This window comes from Anolis carolinensis, chromosome 2, assembly GCF_035594765.1.
Source record: "Anolis carolinensis isolate JA03-04 chromosome 2, rAnoCar3.1.pri, whole genome shotgun sequence".
Lineage (NCBI taxonomy): Eukaryota > Metazoa > Chordata > Lepidosauria > Squamata > Dactyloidae > Anolis > Anolis carolinensis.
Genome location: NC_085842.1, coordinates 98,646,675 through 98,670,835, shown reverse-complemented (window position 1 = coordinate 98,670,835; position 24,161 = coordinate 98,646,675). Strand labels below are relative to the sequence as shown.

At 42.1% G+C, this 24,161-nt stretch overlaps 1 protein-coding gene across 4 annotated transcripts in view; it reads right to left on the bottom strand.

Moving 5' to 3' along the window:
• camk2a (calcium/calmodulin dependent protein kinase II alpha) overlaps positions 1-24,161 on the bottom strand; it is a 197,109-nt gene that overhangs the window by 75,721 nt on the left and 97,227 nt on the right. For all 4 annotated transcript variants that reach the window (XR_010002722.1, XM_008104829.3, XM_008104825.3 and 1 more), the window contains exons 4-8: positions 21,435-21,489; positions 19,800-19,865; positions 16,371-16,443; positions 7,883-7,985; positions 1,170-1,253 (exon numbers count right to left, since the gene is read on the bottom strand). Coding sequence is in view for 3 of the 4 variants with exons in the window: in XM_008104829.3 (XP_008103036.1) it covers positions 1,170-1,253; positions 7,883-7,985; positions 16,371-16,443; positions 19,800-19,865; positions 21,435-21,489 (381 nt within the window). In the remaining variant the exon portion in view is untranslated. The remainder of the gene's footprint in view (positions 1-1,169; positions 1,254-7,882; positions 7,986-16,370; positions 16,444-19,799; positions 19,866-21,434; positions 21,490-24,161) is intronic.

Here is a 24,161-nt window from a genome sequence, read left to right as displayed (position 1 = left end):
GTTCAGGTCCTGAACTGATGCTTGGCTGCTGTGTCAGACTGGATGAGGGCAAACAAATTGAAATTGAATCCAGACATGACAGAGGTCCTCCTGGTCAGTCGCAAGGCCGAACAGGGTATAGGGGTTACAACCTGTGTTGGATGAGGTCTCCCCCTGGAGACACAGGTTCGCAGTCTGGGTGTTCTCCTGGACTCATCGCTGAGCCTGGAACCCCAGGTTTCAGCGGTGGCCAGGGGAGCATTTGCACAACGAAGACTTGTGCACCAGCTGCACCCATACCTTGGGAAGTCTGACTTGGCCACGGTGGTCCACGCTCTGGTTACATCCCGTTTGGACTATTGCAACGCACTCTATGTGGGGCTGCCTTTGAAGATGGCCCGGAAGCTCCAACTAGTACAACGGGCGGCAGCCAGATTAATAACTGGAGCGGCATACAGGAAGTGCACGACTCCCTTGTTAAGCCAGCTCCACTGGCTGCCGATATGCTACCGAACCCCATTCAAAGTGCTGGTTTTGACCTACAAAGCCCTAAACGGTTCTGGCCCATTTTACCTGTCCAAACGTATCTCCTCCTATGAGCCTTCTAGAACTCTTAGATCATCTGGGGTGGCCCTGCTCTCGGTCCCACCAGCCTCTCAGGCACAGCTGGTGGGACCGAGGGACAGGGCCTTCTCAGTGGTGGCTCCTCGGCTGTGGAATGACCTCCCCAGCAACATTTGGCAAATTCCAACTCTTCTGGGCTTCAGAAAAGCCTTAAAGACATGGTTGTGCGTGCAGGCATTTAATGAATGAGAACATCAATTTCACATGGTCTGGACTAAGATTTACGTATGAGGATTTTGGACAAATGGATTTTAACTCAGATATGTTTTTAAATTTTGTACGTGTTTTTATTATGTAATGTTATTTGCTTTTATGTGAACTGTTGTTTTAGTGTACTGTTTTCGGGCATTGAATTTTTGCCTATTTATTGTAAGCCGCTTGAGCCCCCTCGGGTGAAAAAGGAGGGGTAAAAATGCTGTAAATAAATAAATAAATAAATAAATAAATGAAATATAACTAGCATTGTGTGCCAGATAAAGTCTGCCGATAATACAGAGCCTGCTTTCTTCATCCGCCACAGTTAATATCCATTTGTAGAACTATTTTGGAAACATCATGTTACTTACCACATGCCCACAAATCCACAGCTTTGCCATAGGGATCCTTTCGGAGCACTTCAGGGGAAAGGTAACCTGGAGTGCCCGCAAAACCTGGCAAGACAAACAGCCCATTCAACAAGTGACACCATTGCTCCTGTCACAGAACATAGTTCAGAGAGTGGAAGAATGTACACCCCTGGGATTTAACTGAGAGTAACACCGTTTTGTATGCTGGAAAGGAGTTTGGGAACTATGCATGTTGACAAGATTTTAAGGTAGACTGAGTTGAATTGTCTATGTATTTCCTTCTCATGAAGACTTCTAGGATTTAACTGAGATACTGAGACTAGCGGGTGCAAAGAGAATGGCCATGTTGTATAGCCTGAACCTCTGGTTTATTTTGTAGAGAATGCATGTTATCTGGGACCAATTCTGTTTTGCCATGACAGAAAATCCAATTTAACTCCATCTGTTATGGTGGCGCTTTAGACTGATAGACAGACAGACAAATATCAGAGTAACACATACCCAGTTTGGACTTGATTTTTAAAGTCCAAGGATATTTGCATATAATGAAAGGGCAAGGGAAAAATAATTCATTAACCATGCAAGGCCCTAAAACAGTTGGCATTCATGCTACAAGCTTAGCCCCTGAGGGGATGGATATTTACTGCTCTGGTATGTCATCAGCTGAGCCTTCCACTGCTCCTGTATGACAAGTGAATGCTGATTTGGGTTATTCTGGGACAGCAAGTCTGTCGAGGAATTCACAGAAATGATTCTGCTTTTGTCATTGATTAGTCTTCTATTTTTAAAATTAACGTACAGCTGTAAATGTCATGCTTTCACGCATATTTAAGGAAGCACAACTTGCATTTTTTAGATATTTTCTTCTCATGAAGACTGCCAAGTTCATAGAGCAACTTGACAGACAACAATTGGGAAAAATATAAAATAAAGCTAGAAGCATTGTGCATTCTGTCTTCTTTGGAATCAGATTTTGTATAAGGAGGTCCCATATGAAGTGACTGTAAGTAGTTGTCTGCATCCCATTTAAGGTGAGGAAAGAGTGTTTCATAACTATCTTCTTTTTCCTATGTGAAAATTTTTGAGCTCAATCAAATGAATATAGGTCCATATGTATACCATATTTCCATGTAAACAAAGATTGAAGTAGTGGATATTGATTGAATTCATTTTGCCATTAATCTTAACTTTCATTAAAAGCAGTGGAAGGCAACTTGTGAAGTCCTCTAGATATCACTGGATTGCAACTCCCATTATTCTTAACCATTGTCCATGCTAACTAGGGCTTCTGGTAATTTGCACTTCAACAAACTACCAGAAGTTGTCCACCCCTTTATTACGGCTTATTAAGTTGTATCCTGAAAGCATGCTTATCAGATGTGGAGGTATTAGTCAGGGCTTGGAAGGGAATACAGTGGGTCCTTGGTATTCACTAGGGCTTTGTTCCAGGACCTCCTGTGGATACCAGTCTGTGGATGCCCAAGTCCCATTATATACAATAGTATAGTAAAATGGTGCTCACTGTATAAAATGGCAAAATCATGGCTTGCTTTTGGGAGTTTTAAAAATATTTGGGGGTGATTGAATCCCTGGATACAGAATCTGTGGATATGGAAGGCTGATTCTAGTATCAACAGGAGACAGAGAGGAATTTGGTCAGGAGTCAACTAGTCAGATAAGATTGAGAGGAAGAGAAGAGGATTAAGGAACATGAAGAGACGGGGGTGAGGATGGAGATTGCTCAGAGTGGATGGTTTCAAGGATTTCTAAGGCAGCTCTGAATATCTGTGAAAATGTTTTAAATATAATTTTATTGATAAAATATAATTAATAAGGAGGAGTGCAAGAATAGATATAAAGTATAGAATATCTGTGAAAATGTGAAATATTCAGATCCCAAGCACTCCCTCAGCTTAGCTCTATGGGGACAGACAGGTTCATAGTAAATGGCTCTCATGGATTTGGTAGCAGCTGTTCAGAAAATCATTTACTGGCAATCCCCAAGTTACGAACTACAGACTTACAAACAACTCATAGTTAAGAACAGGGGTGAAATAACAGGAAGTGAGAGAAATCTACCCCTCGGAAGGAACATTCATTCCTGATGAAGTTTTCATGAGGAACAAGGGTCTCCACTGAAGCTCTAGCACCAATCCTTCTTTCCACAACAAGCCAAATTTTCCAAACTCCAATTATCACGGGGACAGAAAGTGAAATGAAATCTTCTGAACAGGGGTCCAGACATCAAAGCAAACACCACAAGGATATTAACCCTTGAGATCCAAAGATAGCTGGAGTTACACTTTTAAAATGTCCCTGTTTCAACTGTACAAACAAATTCAACTTAAGAACAAACCTACGTAATAGTGTTCATAACTTAGGGACTGCCTGTATAAGGAAAGGAAGGGCATCCTTGGCATCATGCCTGTGATTTTCAAAGAAATAATATGGATCTACTGAGTTGTATCAAAACGGAAGAGAACTGTAGTAGGCTATATTGCCACCTCTCACTCTGAAAAAATTGCCCCGGTAAGCCTTCTCCAGCTGTGGGCCCTCTGGATGTATCTGAATATGGCACCTCTCCTGCCAAGACTATGCTTTTAGAACATTTTAGACAGGCTTCGTTCTTTTTTTAAAAGAGGCTAAAAAGAGGAGGGTGCGGCATTGTTTCAATTCTACTGTTTATTACTACTTTAAAATAGTTTATATATGAAATTGTTTTCATATTACTAGTTTAATTTAATGTTGATTTTTTATATTTTAGGTATATTGTACTACTTTAGGGGGGCAGGGTATAAAAGGATGAGTATTCTGTTGGTGAACTACGATGGCAAAAATCAGACCAAAACCACCACCATTTCATTTTGGGTTGATATGCAATTACCTACTGGATGAACCCTCCCAAACCCACTTGTTCTCATCTGCACCCCCCCGGCCCTGAAACCAGCTATATTCTGCTTGTTGGAGAGTATGAGAGAAATATCCTGCCATTTTCTAGCTACTGAACATACTGTGATAGGCATTTGCAGGGACCTTTGGGGTTACTCTGGAGGACCCTTGAAATGATGGCATTGTTCTGTAGTAAAAAAGAGAATTAACTGGATGCTTGATTAGTGCTCCCTTCATACTCCACTGATTGCGAAATAGCTATGGTTGGGAGGCAGCAACTGCGAAAAGATGGGTTGGGGAGTTAGATGGGATGCGGTCATAGTATTGTCGTACCCTGTTTCCCCGAAAATAAGACATCCCCAAAAAATAAGACCTAGCAGAGGTTTTGCTGAATTGCTAAATATAAGGCCTCCCCCAAAAGTAAGACCTAGCAAAGTTTTTGTTTGGAAGCATGCACGGCGCCAAACAAAACACCAGAGCATGCAGGATCGGTAAATGTACATACGAGTTGTACATGGAAATAATGGTAATAACAAGAAATTCTTGACAGGAGTCACAGTTTGTCTGGTTTGGTTATGTTGGTTTGTGATGAAAACCACTGTGCAGTATATAATAAATGTTCATTTTTTGTTCAACAATAAATGTGAATTCTTCTTCATGGAAAAATAAGACATCCCCTGAAAATAAGACCTAGCGCATCTTTGGGAGCAAAAAATAATATAAGACCCTGTCTTATTTTCGGGGAAACACGGTAGCTACATCTCCTGGTACAGAATTATGATCAATATCCTTTCTAGCCTGGTTACCAGAGATCCTTTGAGAACTTTCTGTATGGAAATGCATTCACTATAATGCAGAGCTATGACCACTCCTCTAACACCATACATCTGCAAAATGTATTCAAGGCATGTACTGTACTACTTTAACAGTCTGTGTCTACTGCTCATGGTGTAGCAATGTAATGATCTAACGGTATTGTATTTATAACTTCAAGTTCCCGTGAGTTATTTAAACCACATGCAAGATTCAGTTACTGATTTTAAGAAAAACTGTAATGAAATGTTAAATAAATGTCATTAACAAGGTAAGAGAAACCTAAGTACTTTATTCATTTCATATTTTATTTGCAAGTGTTGGTCATTACAAACCAGAGGGAGACTTTACTAAACATATTGGCTACAACAAACGAGTTAAATCAGGGAGCTCAACTAATTGTAAATCAGGGTGGGTGCATTTTTCAGAAATGAAGGCTATGTTAAAATACTTAGATTTAAAATGCCTTAAAATTTGAGCTATACACAACCCCCACATCTTTTACATAAATGTCGAGAAAACACAGATGGTGGAAACGCTGCATTAGTTTCAATAATATATTTGTTCAGCCCCTTAAAAATAATTAGACAAGCTTAAAATTAACCTTTGCTTTATGGTTCTGCTTTCTGGTTGTAAGGTTTGCAATAACTTATTTATGAAGCCAGCAAAGAATTTGCTAAAAGGAATTTTCCAAGCCTATGGGCTATATAGGAGTTCAAAATAAGCCAAGTATCTCTAATTCAAGTTATTCACTTCTGAGCTAAGCCATTGCAACTTTGAGGATGCAGTTTTGTACACTGTTACCCGGAGCATGAAGTTTGCTTCTGAGTAGACATGTATAGGATTATACTTCAAGAATATAAATACAGGAATAAGTAACATATTTAATTTAAATTGTTCTATATTGCATTTCATCCCCAAATCCAATTTCTTCTCACTTCTAACTCTACTCTCCTCCTCTGTGTTTACCTGTGTTTCAAATATATTGAAATCCAAGAAACCATAGATCAGTGGTTCTCAACCTGTGGTCCCCAGGTGTTTTGGCCTACAAATCCCAGCCAGTTTACCAGCTGTTAAGATTTCTGGGAGTTGAAGGCCAAAACATCTGGGGACCCACAGGTTGAGAATCACTGCCGTAGGTAATAGCAAACCCTATTGAAATGAAGGACTTCTGGCCAAAGAATAACATAAAGTTGCATTGGAGGACCTAAAAGATGGCTAGAGGGAACATATTTAATTGGATATGGATGAATGAAACCACGGATACTGATCCCATGGATATAGGGGTTATATTGTATATATTTTTTTATTCTTATATTCAGAAATTCTTCTGCAGCTTATTACATTTTTGTCTAATAGTGCATTAATATAGTGCATTATTCAATCAAGATCTAAATCTATTGTAGAATAGAACCATTAAATCATGTGGATTTACCTATGAATTGACTCACTATTCAGCAATTGGTTAAATGGGTTTCTACTCAAGCTGGGACTAATAAACAGCTATTTTGTTATTTTATTCAAGTATCTAGTTTGATCACTCTTAACCTCACTGGAGATGGAGATGTGCTCATTTATATTTCTCGCTCTTCAAAAATTTCTAAATTTTTTGCCACTGCAAATATTATTAGGTTTCATCTGGAACATTAGCGAGAGAATGCAAATATCCAAAATAGAAAGGAACAGAAATATTTTTAAAGTAAGTATGGCAATCCTATGTTCTGAACCACAGTTCAAAATACACTATGAGGTAGGTGATGGTGTGTATGTGTGCACACATGTGATTGAAGGGAGGCACAAGGAAAATGAAATGATAAAATTAATACTGATTTAAAGTGTAGCAGCACTAACTTTTTAATAAGATGAAGAACATTTAGGCTTTCTGGACATTAGACTGTAGTTTCCATCAACAGCATAGCCAATGGTTTGTGATCATGGGAGCTGTCATCTAACAATATCTGGAGGACCACATGACCCTCATTGCTTCTATACAACCTTCCAGACTGTATGGCAAATGGTGCAAGTCACAGTGACCCACAAAGAAACAGAAAGCAGATATAATCTAAGGCTCTAAACATTTTTTTTTGTTTTAGGAGGGGGGAGATGCAACTCTTGATGAATTATGATAGCTTAAATCGGACTTATGCCATCCTAACTTCCTCTTTTGGTCATTGTGGAATATGGTATTGTCTACCACATGCACAATGAGCAACTTCTATAATTGCAGGGGGCCACCCCTGGAGCCAATGGCCACCTCACTAGCAAAGACAGTCTGCCTTGGTTCCTCAAAACAGATTTTAGGTTGTGCTTGGGAAAAGCTTTCCTCAAATCAATGCCTTCCAGTAGTGTTCAGCTATAAAAAGTGGGGAGCTGTGGATGTGTTAAAGAGTGAAAAGTTCCCTCTCACTTTGGCTCAAGGGCAGTAAATAAAGAACAAGACTCTGAAAACAGGAGAATTCCAGACATGAAACAATCAGGGCTAGCTAACACCTCACAACAAAGGATTCCCCCAGGCAGGAATCAGCCAGGCCTTGAAGTTGCAAGGCTTTTCCTTGCTAATCAAGGTGATTAATTGCAACATACCCACTTGCCTCCAACAGAGAAAAGTCCCACCCTGGACCTCATTTGCCTAGTTTCCAACAGACCTCACAACCTCAGAGGATGCCTGCTATAGATGTGGGCGAAACACCAGAGGAGAATGCTTCTGGAACATGGCGATACAGCCCGGAAAACTCACAGCAACTTAGTAATTCTGGCCATGAAAGCTTTTGACAACACATTTCTGTGGTTTTTTAAGCTGTATCTTTTTGAAAACTCAATAAAAATGGGGAAAAGGAGAGTTGTAGTCCAAGAGCTTTGCAGGTTGGCAAATTGGGGGAGGCTATGACTGTCATTAATATACCTGACAGTTACAGAAAAATCAAAGCACTCTTATTCACTGTTGACACATGAGAAACAATGGACTGATGGAGTTGTGCCACTCTTCAAAGCCCAGCATTTTGCCCACTTACCAAACCAAGCCTGCTGCTCCCCTTCCACTTCAATGGCAAGGCCAAAGTCAGCCAATTTAACAGCAGCTCCCTTCAGTTTAGATGCCAGCAGAAGGTTCTCAGGCTAAGGAAAAGAAAAAGGAAGAAAACAAAGCAATCAATCAAGGAAATGAACAGAAGAAACTTCCCAGCAACACTTTGGTTGATTCAGACAACAGAGTCTGACTGAAATGAAGGGGCTGCAGAACCCTTCTGCACCTCTATGAATATGAATCCGAATTTCTGCTGTCTTAGAAAATCTGCACTCTCTTCTTTTGTGAAAGCAGAAATTGAATACTTGAATCCTTGAGCATTTTCAGTGAAATGGTAAATGAGATTCAGTGTAAGTGATGCATGAATGCTTGTATACAGTACATGTCTTCATATCAGCTACTAGGGCAAAGAGAACTTTCCAGAAGCCCTAAAATTCTCATGACTACTTGAGGAAGAGAGTGTTGGATTTTGGGAAGCCTTCCAAATGAAAATGATGAACCACTGTGCACCAGCTGCGAAAAGGGCAAATTTAATGGTAGAAATAATTATGAAAGAAAGCAAAAACTAATTATCCATTTTGCAATTGATTATGTTTAAGGTGCCTCTGAACTTGAAATACCATGGAGAGCAATGGTCAGTTCACATCAATGCTACTGAAGAACCAGGAGAAGGGCCATAAAAGCCAGCCAACACCAACTCTACTGTGAAAAATGTTACAATGTTTTTAAGATCTTTGATGGGCACTTGTGTATGTGTAATTATTGGGGATGTTTGATATTAAAGAAAATTTAATATTATGTATAATTTCAGAAAGTGATCAGAACAAACCAAACCAAATGTTTATTCACACTGCCCACTATGCATGTACTACCAAAAATGTGGTAATGTGGCCAGAGAGCTTTAATGGTCTGGGGACAAACTCAGAAGACAGCATATCAATGCTACTACAAGTAGTACATATATTCCACCCCCAGGTTCATTGACAATAGTTTTATGAATTCCAGCTGATAAAGAACAGTAGTCTCATGATCTGATGTATTTGGATGGCCTCTGCAGAGGTCAGGATGTTAGATTTGGATGTCAGTTATATTCCCTGATCTAGCAGAGGTTTTCTAATGTTCATCTAGACCAGTGGTTCTCAACCTGTGGGTCCCCAGGTGTTTTGGCCTACAACTCCCAGAAATTCCAGCCAGTTTACTAGCTATTAGGATTTCTGGGAGTTGAAGTCCAAAACATCTGAACCACAGATTGGGAACCACTGATCTACTATGCAGTTCTCTTCTCTCCAAATCCCTTTAGCTTGAACATTCTCATTTGTGGATTTCTCACATATAAGTGGTGAGTAAAGTGGCACTGCAATAGGTAAGGGGAGATATATATATATATATATATATATATATATATATATATATTGGAGGAGGAGGAGGAAGAAATAAAATAACAGAAATCTAGTCTGCATTTCTTACAGTAATTAACAAGCAAAATAGTAATTCATTATTGGTAGCATGAAAGTATAATGACTTGCATGCAGAGAGGATTAGATAGAATAATATAATCATAGAGTTGGAAGAGACCTCATGGGCCATTTAGTCCAATCCCCTGCCAAGAAGCAGGAAATCGCATTCAAAGCACCCCCTATTCAAAGCATAGATTGCAACCTATGAGTTTGGCCAAATAGGCAATTTGTGCTTTTTATCACAAAGTAACACACTAGCAAGTCCATTCCCTACCTAAGAAAAACTATAAGATTCATGGGATCACAATAAGGATTTCATCACATGGAGACTGAGAAGCTGGGGTACAGCGGGGGGAAATGTGGGATAGCGCAACGCTTGTTCCTTTACTGTCGTGGGTTGTGGGATCTCTTCCCACAACATTTCCTCACTGTCCCCTGCTCCCCCCCCCCCCACTCCTACCAGCTTCTTCTATCTGGAGTTAGGTGACTTCTCTGGGCTCTGCTCCTCTGCGCTGCCAGCACGAAGCCCAATGGCGCTCTAGTGGAAGTAGCCCTGCGTCATTGGATAGGCTATCAGCGACTCCATGCCAGTACTGTGCCAGCAGCTCAGTGAAGACGCTTTTTGACCTCCAAGTGATGAAGACAACTTGAAGACCAGGGGTATGCGAATCCATTCTGTTTTTGTTTTGAATTTTGGGTGCACCCTGTTCTGTTTTCGGGAAGATTGTGGGAGTATTGGAGGGGGGCTGTTTGAATTCATAATTCGGTACACTGAGTTTTGTTCCCATTTCAGGAAGAATCTTCCCAAAAACAGAACTAGGGGGAGAGGGCCAAAAACATAATGAAAAAGAATGGAATTCTGTGTCATTTTGTACACCCCTAATACAGACACAAGATATCAGCAAGAAACATTTCAGTTTGACCATTTGAAACATGCTGAGTACTGAAAGCCAAACACTACACTACTACTCCACTTATTCAGAAAATAGGAAATGTCAGAGACAGGACAATTCCAGAATTCATCTCTAAGGAGATATGGAAAGCCTTGCAAAAACAATTTAAGATGTTCTGCATGTACATTTTAATAGTACAAAGCAATGCCATCCTCTTGTTGTGCACAACAATGTTCTAAATCAATTTTACAGTGTTAGAAACTTCTTTTACCTTTAAAACATTTGCAGCACAGAACTAGTCATTTTTATTTAGTTATACTTTCCATAGTGTGTTCACCATAACCTACTGTCTATTAGGGCTCCAGTGCCTGTCAGATGGTGAAACCTCCGAAGTCCACAAGACAGACTTACTTCTAAATACGTAATTGTGTTGTAAGTGTCCTTTAAGCCAGCACCCATAGAGTATTTAATGGCAACTGCTCCAGAAAACTGTGAAATACGTTAAACAATAGAATGGGAGTGTTATACATTTCAAGAGCAAGTGTTTGCACATGTCATTTTCAGGCACTGCAAGAAGTGTAACAACTGGTTTGGTGAAAAGTTTGGATATGTGTTTTGCCATCCAGTAAAGTACTTGAAGGCTTGTTAGTAGCACATGAGGATCTGTGATTGCCTACAGCACTGATGGAAGAAAATTGGGTCACACTGATTCCACACTGATTTGCTGCATTGTAAAATCCCATCCACTAGCCATTTTATTAGTAAAACTCTTTAAGAGTTGAGTTGTATCTTTCGCTGGCAGTAACCAGTACATACACGGTTGGCTGGGTCAATAATTCCAAGACAAACAGCAAGACAACATATTGGTGACAGCCCATATTGATCCCCAGCCAGGTACAAGCTACTTATAGTTATTCCAGTGAGACAAACAAGAGCAGAACCAGCCTGTGACTGTTCTGAATCCTCCTGCCTGGATCCAAAGGAGAATGAACTACAAAGAGACAGAGATGTAATATTAGGGCTGCCATGTTCTGGAAAGAACACATGGTACCTATTTGGCTCATTAAACAGCTCATATTCAAGGTTCTTCGTCTAAAGGAGATCTCTAGCTCATATGTGAATAACTTTTGGCACTTCAAAGATTGTTGGACTTCAATCTCATAAGCTAAGACCATTATCGCAATGGTGATGAATGATGGGAGTTGTAGTCCAACAACATTTGGAAGGCTTGTTTTTCTATCATTAATGGATCCAGGGATATGAGACAAAATGTTCAAGTAAGGCAATATTCTACCCAGTTCTTTTGTGAGAACTTTTGATTTCCTTCCAAGCTTATCTGCCTTTTTCTCCAGGGCAGAAATGAGAATAACACAATCCATCACTTTATTTATATTCCTCATTTTTCTTAAACTGGGACTCAAGATGCTTTACAAAACAGAGACAAATGTAATTAAAACCTGATATAACAGGTTTAAGCTAACAACAACATCAAAATCATTTAAATTATTACTTTGAGAATAAAAGCAGAACACAATAAAACGTCGTCGTTCCCCGAAGTGTACTGGGATAAAAAGGTCTTCACCAGGAACAAAGACACAACAAAAAAGAATTCAGCTTTAGAATCATAGAATCATAGAGTTGGAAGAGACCTCATGGGCCATCCAGTCCAACCCCCTGCCAAGAAGCAGGAAATCGCATTCAAAGCACCTTGCAGTTCCAGAGTCTGAGGGCCCTTCCAGACAGCCCCTTAGGACCTCATCCCACACTGCCCCCGTTTCTAAACAATTAACAGTACAAAAAAAGGGAGGGGGGAGAAGGCAATCAAAGATCATCTTCTGGACCCAGGAACTGGGGGCCCTTCCAGACAGGCCCTATATCCCAGGAACTGATCCCAGGTTTTCTGCTTTAAACTGGATTATATGAGTCCGCAATACCAGATAATGAACAGAAAACCTGGGATCGGATCCTGGGATAAAGGGCCTGTCTGGGAGAGCCCTGGGATCTAATTGAAGAAAACACCCAAAAACACATGGGATAGAAGCTGTCAAATTTGCCTGGGTTGAATCACTTCAATGACGGGGAATAAAGGGCCTTACTGTGGGCAGTCCCCTATTAAGCATTGACATTTCTCTCCACAAATCCTGCTTCATGAGCCTGGCATGGCAATTTTTAAAAAAATTAATGTAAGCATTAAAAATATTGACATTCCAAAATATCTTTGTTTGTTTCTGTCTGTACTGCTAGTTTTTTGAACTTCTACAATGGAGTGCTATCTCTTTAAACAGTGCCTCCATTCTACTGCAGGATGGGAGGTGGGAGAAAACCAGGGCCGGTCCAACATGGGACGCCAATTACACCTCGGAGTTGGGCGCACATCGACGGGGGGCGCTCTCGGGCAAAACATGTGCCTTGGCAGCTCTCCGTGCGCCCCGTACCCTCCGTGCCTTTTTCCAGTTGATTTTGACATTTTTGTCCCTGAGTGGGATTCGAACTCGCAGCCTCCTGGTTCTGAGTGTGGTGTACTCTCTCTGGGAGCCACCGACTCCCCTGTAACAATAGCAATTCAGAACTTATACTTATTCTCTCTCTTGCAATCAGTTCATCTTTTCCCTTTATCTTCTAAGAATAATAATAATAAAACTTTATTTATTTATTTATTTATTATTATGATATAATACTGATAATAATACAATTTAATAATTTTAATTATATATTATATATTAAATGTAATATTACTAATAATATTACAATGTAATGATTTAGTACAATATAGTAATTTAATACTATTATTTTACTATGCTAATAATATAATGTACTGTATGTGAATGTAATTTGTAAGCTGCTCTGAGTCCCCTTTGGGGTGAGAAGGGCAGCGTATAAATGTAGTAAATAAATAAATCAAGCTGTCAAGCCTTGCCTTCTCTGGCAAAACGTTTCCAACTGATTTTGACATTTTTGTCCCTGAGCGGGATTCGAACTCGCAGCCTCCTGGTTCTGAGTGTGGCGTGTTCTCTCTGGGAGCCACTGACTGCCCTGTAACAATAGCAATTCGGAACTTATACTTATTCTCTCTCTTGCAATCAGTTCATCTTTTCCCTCTATCGGGGCCATCCTGGCCCCGTGCCTTCCCAAACTTGGGGACATTCCTTCCTTCATCCCTCTCTTTAGAGTCCCCCAGGATTTATGTGCCAAGGAGTCTGGCTTGCTAGGGTACTTTGGGAAACTACATCTCTCATGTATATAAAATTGCCCTAAAAGCTCAGTGTTTCTGTCTATGTGTTCCTACTTGCCCATGTGTTATGTTGCCTCATTATGTTTCTGAGACCCCATCCCCTTCCCTTTGGCGGGAAATGGTGTTTCTGACCCCAAAGAAGTCCTGCATCCCACATAATCATATAGCCTGCGGGGACGAAATCAAGCTGGGAATTTCCTCATCATGTATAATTATGTGAGAGGCAGTCATAGGGAGGAGGGAGCAAGCTTGTTGTCTTCTGCCTTGGAGACTAGAACATGGAAGAATGGCTTCAAACAAATAACCCACATTACCTGCTTTGAACTGGGATATATGGCATTAAGGATTTAGACAATCCAGTTCAAAGCAGGTAATGTGAGTTATCCTGCCTTGATATCCTGGGTTATAGACCTGTGTGGAAGGGCCCAAATTCTTTCTCCTTCTCTGCCAAATAATGCTGGAAAGTGTCCAGAGGAGGGCCACATCTATGGCAGGCATCCTCAGAGGTTGTGAGGTCTGTTGGAAACTAAGCAAGTGGGGTTTGTATATCTTTGTTGAGAGGTGTTAGCTGGCCCTGATTGTTTCATGTTTGGAATTCTCCTGTTTTTGAGTATTCTTTTTTACTGTCCTTTTTTACTATTTATTTATTTCCCATACTTCTGTCCCGCCCTTCTCACCCGAAGAGGACTCAGGGTGGCCTCACAACTGGCAACAATTCGATGGCCGACATACAAATTCCAATAATATAATGACAATTAAACTCAAACATTAAAACAAAAAATACTAAAAACAACAATTACAACCACATAAGTTCAAAATCATAGTCCAGAATCAGTCCAGTGGTCAATACTTAAAAAGTCCTCAATTATTGCACTGCTAGGAATAATGCTCAATAACCATAACCATGTCTAGCAAGGCTATTCTATGCTAATCAAGGTGATCAACTGCAGTTATTCACACTTGGCCTTCATATTATCCAACATTTTTGCTTATCCAATGCTCTGCTGGCCTGTTCATGTGGTTTGGTGTGTGTGTGTGTGTGGGGGGGGGGCACCAAAATTTCTATTTGCTTACACTTGAAAATTATCTTGGGCCGGCTCTGGAGAAAACCAATATCTCCAGAGTCTCCCCACCCAAGGTTATATTTTAAAAAAAAATTGGAGGGGGGTATGGAACTGCACTTGCTGGTGTGATAAATCTGAAAATAGATTATTTTGGGAGAAAAGGCAAGAAAGAGCAGCCTGTGATAAGGAATGACAAATGGAACCACAGGACTAAATACCATGGTAATATGATCCTCCCCATCACCACCTGGAATAGAGTCCTAAATCCGGAGTAAGGAAGTGAGATTTCAAATCCCAGGACCATAAGGCGAGTCCTCACATGGAGCCATTAGTCCCTGGAAATGGTCTCACGGTGTCCAGAAAGATTTGGCTAATGCAAATTGAGCGGAACCACAGAAGGTATGGGACATCTGATGGAAGCTTTCTTTTAAAAAAAATTAATGACACTCCAAGATGCGCTGCACCTCATAAGCATTTTGCCAATGTTTATGAACACTAATGCACTGGTGCGGATATAGCAAAGTGGATACAAGCAGATTTCCTGTCATGGTCCATCCTCACCCTCCTGGTGCCTTTAGGTTTGCCCTCTTGAACTCCGTTTCGCTTTGGGGTCACTTGCCTGTCATGCTGGTGCCCACTGTGTAAATTCAAGCTTTGTTTCTTTTCAGAAATATGAGAACAAAGAAATGGTTAGAGAGATTTCTCATGGGAATTGCTTTCCTCTCATGCTTGCATTTAAGGGGCTATCTAATAATTAGTCTCAACTGGAGTTGATGCATCCATGGGAACTTTGTGAATGAACAATTATGTAAATTAAATTCATTCAGTGGAATTGTATGACACTATATGTCGAACTCAGTCTACATGGGCTGAAGAAAAAGCAAACTGCTGAAGCCTCTCCTAGCTTGTGTTTTTTTCTTCATTAATAACCTTTGACATCTTGGCTACACTTACCACAGTTTTCAGCTGTGAAATGTTGGAGGGGACAGATTCACTGCCTCTGCAGTGGTAAATCCATCAGCCATCCTGGGAAAGAATTAAGTCTATGTGCCTCTGAAACTGCAACAGTGACCCTCAACTTCTGGTCCTCCAGCTATTTTGGATTTTAACTATCACCAGCCTAAGTCACTTTGGTTAATGGTTAGAGATTCTGGAAGTTCAAAATACCTGGAGTTTGGAAGTTGCTGACTGAAAGAATGTAAGCATAAGCTGAAGTGATTCAGTGATTCTATGCCTACAACAGTTATGCTGTAAATCAAGGATGGGGATCACTTCCCCGCTCTCAATATTATTTGCCACTTCTAGCACTCCCCACTATTAGCCATGTTGGCATGGGTTGTGGGGACTTGCAGTCCAACAAAAACTGGGGTGCTGTATGGGTTTCAGTACTGCTGTAAATTAACTGAAGGTTGTAGAAGGCTTTCATGGCTGGAATCACTGGGTTGTGAGTTTTCCAGGCTGTATAGTCATGTTCCAGAAGCATTTTCTCCTGACATTTTGCCCACATCTATGGCAGGCATCCTCAGAGGTTGCCTCTGGAACATGGCCATGCAGCCTAGAAAACTCACAAGAAGCCACTGACCAAAGGTTTTTTGTAGGGTAAAGGAGATGCTACAGTGGGCATGAGCAAATTTCGGTCCTCCAGGTGTTTTGGTCTTCAACTACCAGAAATCTCAGTCAACTTACCAGCTGTTAGGAATTGTGGGAGTTGAAGGCCAAAACACCCGGAGTGCTGAAGTTTGTTCATGCCTGTGCTACAGTGTTCCTGTAGAAGACTGTGGCAAGATACAATAAATCTTTTTGATCTTAACCAACAATATAAATCTTTTACCTTTAAATCCCGGTGCACCACACCCATCTGGTGACAATGTAAGACTGCCTCCAGGATCTGCTGGATGCAGTGGCTAGCGAGACAAAACACAGGGATGCCTTTAATTAATTAAAACCCAATTTCCCCCCAAAACAGTTCACAAAATTGGATTAAAATTAAGTAACAGAAGATATGGTACAAAACCTAAAACCATTAAATAGACAATTGTATTAAAATATTTGAAGCCATTTAAAATACACATAAAACATAAGGCAAAGGTGCAGTACACTCCATTAAAATACCCGTCTGCCACACACAGTTAAAGATGAAAGGGCAACTTGAATAAAAAGGTCTTTCCCTATCAGGAAAAAAGATAAAAGAACTGAAACTTCGCTCCCTATGGGAGTGCATTCCACAGTAGGGTTGTGTGTTTGGTGCGGATGTTCTTTGAATTCGGATCTAATTTGGAAGTTTAGCACTTTTGAAGTGAGTTCCGACTCACCTGTTCACTGCTCCCCAATATTAAGAATTTGAATCAAAAGAAGCCTTCAATTCTTAAGCCATGGATGTCTTCTGATGTAGCTGTGACCAAGCCCTGCTGAGAGGTGAAGCCAAACCTGTTGGCATGCCTCTCAGCCAATCAGGGCTGATGGAGGAGGGATAGACAGAGGCAGAGATCACTCTTGTAGTCTTTTAAAAAATGTTGTTTTAAAAAACTTTGAAAATTCCCAAAAATTTGTGGATGAATGAAACATTATGAAACTTGATAGGCAAAGAGTGATAGCTTTAAAAATGAGGGATATATGAGCTCCTGAAGTTTTCCCACTGGCAATGATGTCTTCCTTACTGAGCATGCGTAACAGCCATTAACGAAGTATTTATGAAGATTCAGAAGTTTTGTAAAGTTTTGGAAATTTTACCCCCAAAATTCAGAAAGGACTTTAGAAATGAAGCACCACCCAGGGCCGGTTGTTACTACGAGGCCGCTGACGCGGCCGCCTCGGGCGCTGGCCGCTAGGGGCGCTGTCGAGGCATCGACAGCGACCCGTAGCGCCACCGACGCCTCCGGTGTTGGCGCGGGCCCGCGGGGCTTCAATCCCCGCGCCCACGCCAAACCGCGACAAGCAGCTAGGCCATTTTGCCCTTAGTCAACAAACTAAGGGCAAAAATGGCCTATCTGTGCTGTGCGCATGCGCACAGCCAGATAAGCCATTTTTGCCCTTAGTTTGTTGACTAAGGGCAAAATGGCCTTACTTCCTGGTCGCGGCCGCCGATCGCCCGGGCGGCCGGCGGCCGCGACCAGGAAGTAAGGCCCAAATGGGCTATCTGCGCTGTGCGCACGGGCACAGCGCAGATAGCCCATTTGGCCCTTCCTGGTCGCGGCCGCCGGCCGCCCGGGCGATCGGCGGCCGCGACCAGGAAGTAAGGCCCGAATGGCCTAGCTGTGCTGTGCGCGTGCGCACAGCACAGCTAGGCCATTTTGCCCTTAGTCAACAAACTAAGGGCAAAAATGGCTTATCTGGCTGTGCGCATGCGCACTGCCAGATAGGCCATTTTTGCCCTTAGTTTGTTGACTAAGGGCAAAATGGCCTTACTTCCTGGTCGCGGCCGCCGATCGCCCGGGCGGCCGGCGGCCGCGACCAGGAAGTAAGGCCCAAATGGGCTATCTGCGCTGTGCGCACGGGCACAGCGCAGATAGCCCATTTGGCCCTTCCTGGTCGCGGCCGCCGGCCGCCCGGGCGATCGGTGGCCGCGACCAGGAAGTAAGGCCCGAATGGCCTAGCTGTGCTGTGCGCGTGCGCACAGCACAGCTAGGCCATTTTGCCCTTAGTCAACAAACTAAGGGCAAAAATGGCTTATCTGGCTGTGCGCATGCGCACTGCCAGATAGGCCATTTTTGCCCTTAGTTTGTTGACTAAGGGCAAAATGGCCTAGCTGTGCTGTGCGCACGCGCACAGCACAGCTAGGCCATTCGGGCCTTACTTCTTGGTCGCGGCCAGGGCACGCTGGGCGGGGGGCGGGGCCAACTCTGGCCCCCGCCCCCCGCACTATTCGCCCTGGCCCCGCCTCCCACACAGCGTGGGAGGCGGGGCCAGGGCATGCTGGGCGGGGCCAGGGCGTGGGAGGCGGGGCCGGTGGCGGGGGCGCTTTTTAGCACCCCCGCTTAACATTTAAAAATATCTCCGGCCGGCCCTGGCACCACCCTACTTTTGAACACAGTTTAGAGCCATTTTTATTTTGGATCGCACATGCCTATTCCACAGTTCTAGGGATCCCACATTATTGAAGATCATTTCAGGTAGAGTTTTCCAGCAGTTGCCATTTTGCATTCAAATATTTCATCAGTTCTTCTGGAGCCCCTGGTGATGCAATGGGTTAAACCAGCAGGACTGCTGAATAAAAAGTCTGCAGTTCAACTCAAGGGAGCAGGGGGAACTCCCGTCTATCAACTCCAGCTCGCCATGCGGGGACATGAGAGAAGCCTCCTACAGGATGGTAAAACATCAAACATCCAGGCTTCCCCTGGGCAATGACCTTGCAGACGGCCAATTCTCTCACACCAGAAGTGACTTGCAGTTTCTCAACTCGCTCCTGACACACACAGAAATGAGTTCCTTTCTGCCCAATCCTTTCTGAACCACCATGGTGAATGCCCCTTTATGGGCTCGCATTGTTGCCAAAGGCAATGAGTGAGAGCAACCTGCTCAGGTTTTCCTAGGAAAAGCAATATGAACTGGGATGGCAAGATTATAACTACTTTTCCCATGCTGGCAGATCTCACCATATCATCTTGATGAAACATACATGCCATGTTGCAGGCATTTGGCAAAGGAAAAAGGAAAGCCCAGGTGCCAGAACAGCTGTCAGCACAATGAAATGATTTTGTTTACATTGGGGGAAGGTGCTTTTCAATAAAGCAATCGGCTATAATTTTCTGGGCACACAGGCAACCTAATAAAAGCTATTTGCTAAGAAACACATTAAAATGATTGTCTGGTGCAAGGTGTTCTTAATTTAGTGTTCGATTTTAAAGCAACGATCCCATGTGCACTTTCTCAGAACTAACTGAAATTCAATTCTGTATCATTTCCATCCAAGTAAAAACACAGAGGACAAGGGCAATTGTATCCTTGTCTGTAGTAGAAGCAGATGTTTCCTAAAATCTGCTTTGTAAATGAGAGAAATGGCACATCCCACAAATTATTTTTCTTCTTGTTTGAATGAAAGACTTGCATTAAACAAGTAAATAAATAAGCAACCCTCTTTCAGTTATGGCTCATCATATTGTAACACAAGAACTCAGTGTAGCAGAGCATGAGACAATGCAGGCAAATTTGACAACAAAATGATGTGTGATATAGGGAAGATTCCTAGCCCCATTATCTCTTAGCTGTAGAAGTTACATACTCCTCCATCTATTCAAACATTTTAACCACTTCCCATGCCTACCTGGCATCTGCTTCACTGTAATATTCTCTGGCTACAATATCTTCAAACAATTCTCCACCTGTGACTCTGTAAAGAAATTAAAGAAAAATCAGCTTCTGTTCTCAAAATCCCCCTGCTACAATGGCATAGCATCAGTGATTAGATGTTCCCTGGGAATGTACCCTAACCCTGAAATTTATTTTGAGGTCAATATTAATTTATTATCATGCAGCATTACAGAACGACAGGGCATGGAACACTTTACTGGCTTAAACTGTACTTAGCGCTATCACCACTAACATCCTGCAAACCTGCCCCCACTATGCCCTCTTTTCTGTATTAATCTTGCTTTTTGCCATGGTGTAGATCAAGTTGTGTATTTGCCACAGCAAATTTTTCAGCTTGCAAGATACCATGGACACATCGGTCCCAAAGCGTCATTCTGATTTGTTTGCCTTTCACAACTAACTGTAAACGGGTGTTTGACAAATAGAGCAAAATAGACTACTGCAATGTTTCCTTGTTAGCGTAACATTCATGGCTATCTAGGATATATTCCAAGCATGAGGAACATTCATGTGTGACTTTCCAACAGCAAAATATATTTGCCAGTCTAATCACATGCTTCCTTGGAATCCCAATACCCCATTTCCACTCTATCCTTTTTCACTGTATAGCGAGGGGGGGCATAATAGTAGTCAGAAAAGAAAGCCAAAATGGATACCAGATGCACCTACCTCAAAGTAGTAACAAAGAGAAACTGACATACCAAGCAGGATTTCTTACAGGAGTTAGAGAACAATTTAGGAACAACAAGTCCTCCAGGGACTCCACATTAAACATGCTAATTTTTGCTCTAAGGAGCTGGAAGGAGTGATCTGCATAAGGAGGAATGTTAATTCTCTTAAAACTGCCTGTTAACAGAAAGCGATGCAAGGGGCTTCCAGAGGAGGCTTTTTATTTTGCAGTAATCCTGCCTGGTTTACAGAATTTTACAAGGCTCCAGAGGGCAGTATCTTCCATTCATACCTCTCCTGTGTTTTCCCATTACTTCTCCCCCCCCCCTACCCTGAAAAGTGCTTCAGAAGAGAAAAACGGGAAGACAATGCTAGGAGCCAAAGGTCTAAAACCATCATAAAATATTGGCTGCTACTTTCCTAACATATTGAATGGGCCCATAATGCGATTAATATCTAACAGAGATAGATATCAACACAAGCTTGAAGCTGACTGTGATTTTTGAGGAAAATTATGGTCATGGTGTAGAACATACATACAGTACAATCCCCACATCAGCATGGGATATGTTCCTGGATTTCACATGAATATGCAAAATCATGGGTAATAGCAAACCCTAATGAAATGAAGGACTTATGGCCCAAGAAAACATAGAGCTATGCTAAAGGAACTAGAAAATGTTTAGTACATATTATGTGAGATGTGAATGGCTGAAATCAGGGATACCGGTTCCAGGCGTCTGGAGGTAGTACTGTATTCTTTCCCCCCACCACCACCCACTGCCATCTCTTATCAAGTGGGTTTTAAGAATTTGTGAAGCCCTACAAAATACTTTGTAGTATTTTCTGCAGGAAAGGATATTATTTTACATAACCAACTTGCAAATGAAGATTTTTGTATTTCCCCACCATTACTTACAGGTCAAATATCAGATAGTGGTGTGCCTCCTCTGATATGCTGTCATGGAGCCTCACTGTAAAGACAAAATGGCTCAGGTTACCGGTTGGAATGAAATATTAATTCAGGGACAAATAGTTTGATTCTTTACCTCAGCCATTAGAGCTGGACTGCTTTCATTGTATAATGGGTACAAGTTCAAGAGCATTTAAAAAATCACACTCAGCCTCGTCTATTTCTTCGACTTTCTTTGTCGTGTCACCTCTGCAATGGTATGTGTGAACTATGCACCATACTCAGGTGTATGCAAGGAGAATAGATAATTTATAGATCTTGACAATAGTTACTGCATTTCCTCTGAACATATATATGGATAAAGAATGTCAAGTTATCAAAAAACAAGTGTTTGTATGTCACACAGGAAGGAGAGAAAATAAACTGCAGAATTAAACAAAAGGTAAGCTCAAGGTAATTTCATATGATCCTTGTGTGTGCACTAGGGTTGGGCAAAAAATTCGAATCCTTCTGATGTCGTATCCAATTCGTATGTTTTGTCACTTTTGAACTGTGTTTAGAAAAAGGTTATCCTGTCGTATGTATTCCACGATATCGAACCCTTGATTGCCAATTTTTTGAATGGTGTCGAATGTTTCGGAGGGGGCAAGCATTTGCAAAGGGCTCCTGGACTATTTGACTGCTTATGGGGCGCTTTAATCCGCTTTGCAGAACGAGCGGGGAGAGGTCTGGGTGTGCTGGAGTGCTTGGCTGCTTGCAATGGGGCGCTTTAATCCGCTTTGCAGAACGAGCGGGGAGAGGTCTGGGTGTGCTGGAGTGCTTGGCTGCTTGCAATGGGGCGCTTTAATCCGCTTTGCAGAACGAGCGGGGAGAGGTCTGGGTGTGCTGGAGTGCTTGGCTGCTTGCAATGGGGCGCTTTAATCCGCTTTGCAGAACGAGCGGGGAGAGGTCTGGGTGTGCTGGAGTGCTTGGCTGCTTGCAATGGGGCGCTTTAATCCGCTTTGCAGAACGAGCGGGGAGAGGTCTGGGTGTGCTGGAGTGCTTGGCTGCTTGCAATGGGCCGCTTTAATCCGCTTTGGAGAACGAGCGGGGAGAGGTCTGGGTGTGCTGGAGTTCTTGGCTGCTTGCAATGGGCCGCTTTAATCCGCTTTGCAGAACGAGCGGGGAGAGGTCTGGGTGTGCTGGAGTGCTTGGCTGCTTGCTATTGGGGCGCTTTAAACCTATATCCCAGGATCTAGTTTCAGATTATCTGATTTAAACTGGATTATATGAGTTCTCTCTGCAGATAATCTGGGATAAGAAGAAAAGTGATGGATCTGGACCAAACTTGGCACACACCAGCTGTGAATCCTAGGGGGGTTTTGGATGGTTGACCCAAGACTTTTGGGAATTGTAGTTCACCCATACATTTTCTCATGGGAGCATTTATAAAAGAGAGTGAGAGAGAGAGAGACACCATGGTGTAATGTAGTGCAGGGGTTCATAGTCCCTCAGACTGTTGAGGGGCCAGACTGTGGTGAAATAGTCCAAAATTAGGATTGTTGTTGTTGTGTGCCTTCAAGTCATTTCAGACTTAAGTCAACCCTAAGTGTAAAGTTTAGGACAGGGGCCAGGTCAATGGCATTGGAGGGCCGCATCTGGCCAACGGCCCTTAGTTTGGGGACTCCTGGTGTAGTGCATTATGGTTTCCTGAGTCCACCAATTTAACAAAGTTTCAGCCACAAAAACAAAGTTTCTGAAGTAGAACAATGACTTTCAAAGTAAAGACAACCCAATGAAACAGGAAATAAGACTTCCAAACCAGGAACAGATTTCTGCAATTATTATAAAATGGTTTATTATAAAAGCTATAAAAATTCACCAAAAATCAGAGGATAAGGGAAATGTTCTGAATTTTCGTGAGCTATCAGTGTTAAATGTGTTCTACCACTGTACCAAGTTTGAAGAAGATAGCTCAAAAAATGAGGGCAGGAGAGACCTGCAAAGTCTCCCCCCCGCTGTTTTTTTTTGGCCACTGCGCATGTGCGTCCGCCATTAACGAATTACTTTTGAAATTAACGAATTTTCGTTAAATTTCAAAATTTTTGAGGGGCAAAATTCGGAAATGACATCAGAAACGAAACGCTAGCGCCCCCTACTTTTGAAGCGAGTTTAGAATCAATTTTTTCATGGATCGCTCAAGCCTAGTGTGCACCCAGGTGCGTATTGAATGGATTTGCATTTGGCTCATCTTTATTAAACCGAGAAGTGCATTCTTATCTTAATAAAGATGAATCAAACACATTTCCCCCCAACCATCCCATTGATGTGTGATTGGGAATCTAAAATTTCCTGAGGCACTGGGCCAACTATTGTGTTTCCTTGAGGCATTGGGCCGATCATTCTGCTAGGTTAGGTCTAGATGGGAATATAGGAATATACAGTGAATCTTTGTGTGTGTGTGTGTGTGTTTTTAAGTATGGATAGAGTCACTCTTATCCAAAATGCCTGGAACCAACAGGTTTGTTTTTTGTTGTTTTTTTTAAAAAGTTTCTCAGATTTTGGAGTCCCTGTATTTGCATATGCATGTGAAATGAAGGATATGGGAGAAAGTGGGCTAGTCACCTGTCCAGTGCCCATGGAGCTTTTCCTCAAGGAACTCTGACAAAGGAAAGTGGAGAGGGGAAAGGAAAAGGACTGTTTTTACACAAGCTCCCTGAAAAATCAGATATCCCAGACATTTCCCTGGCTGCA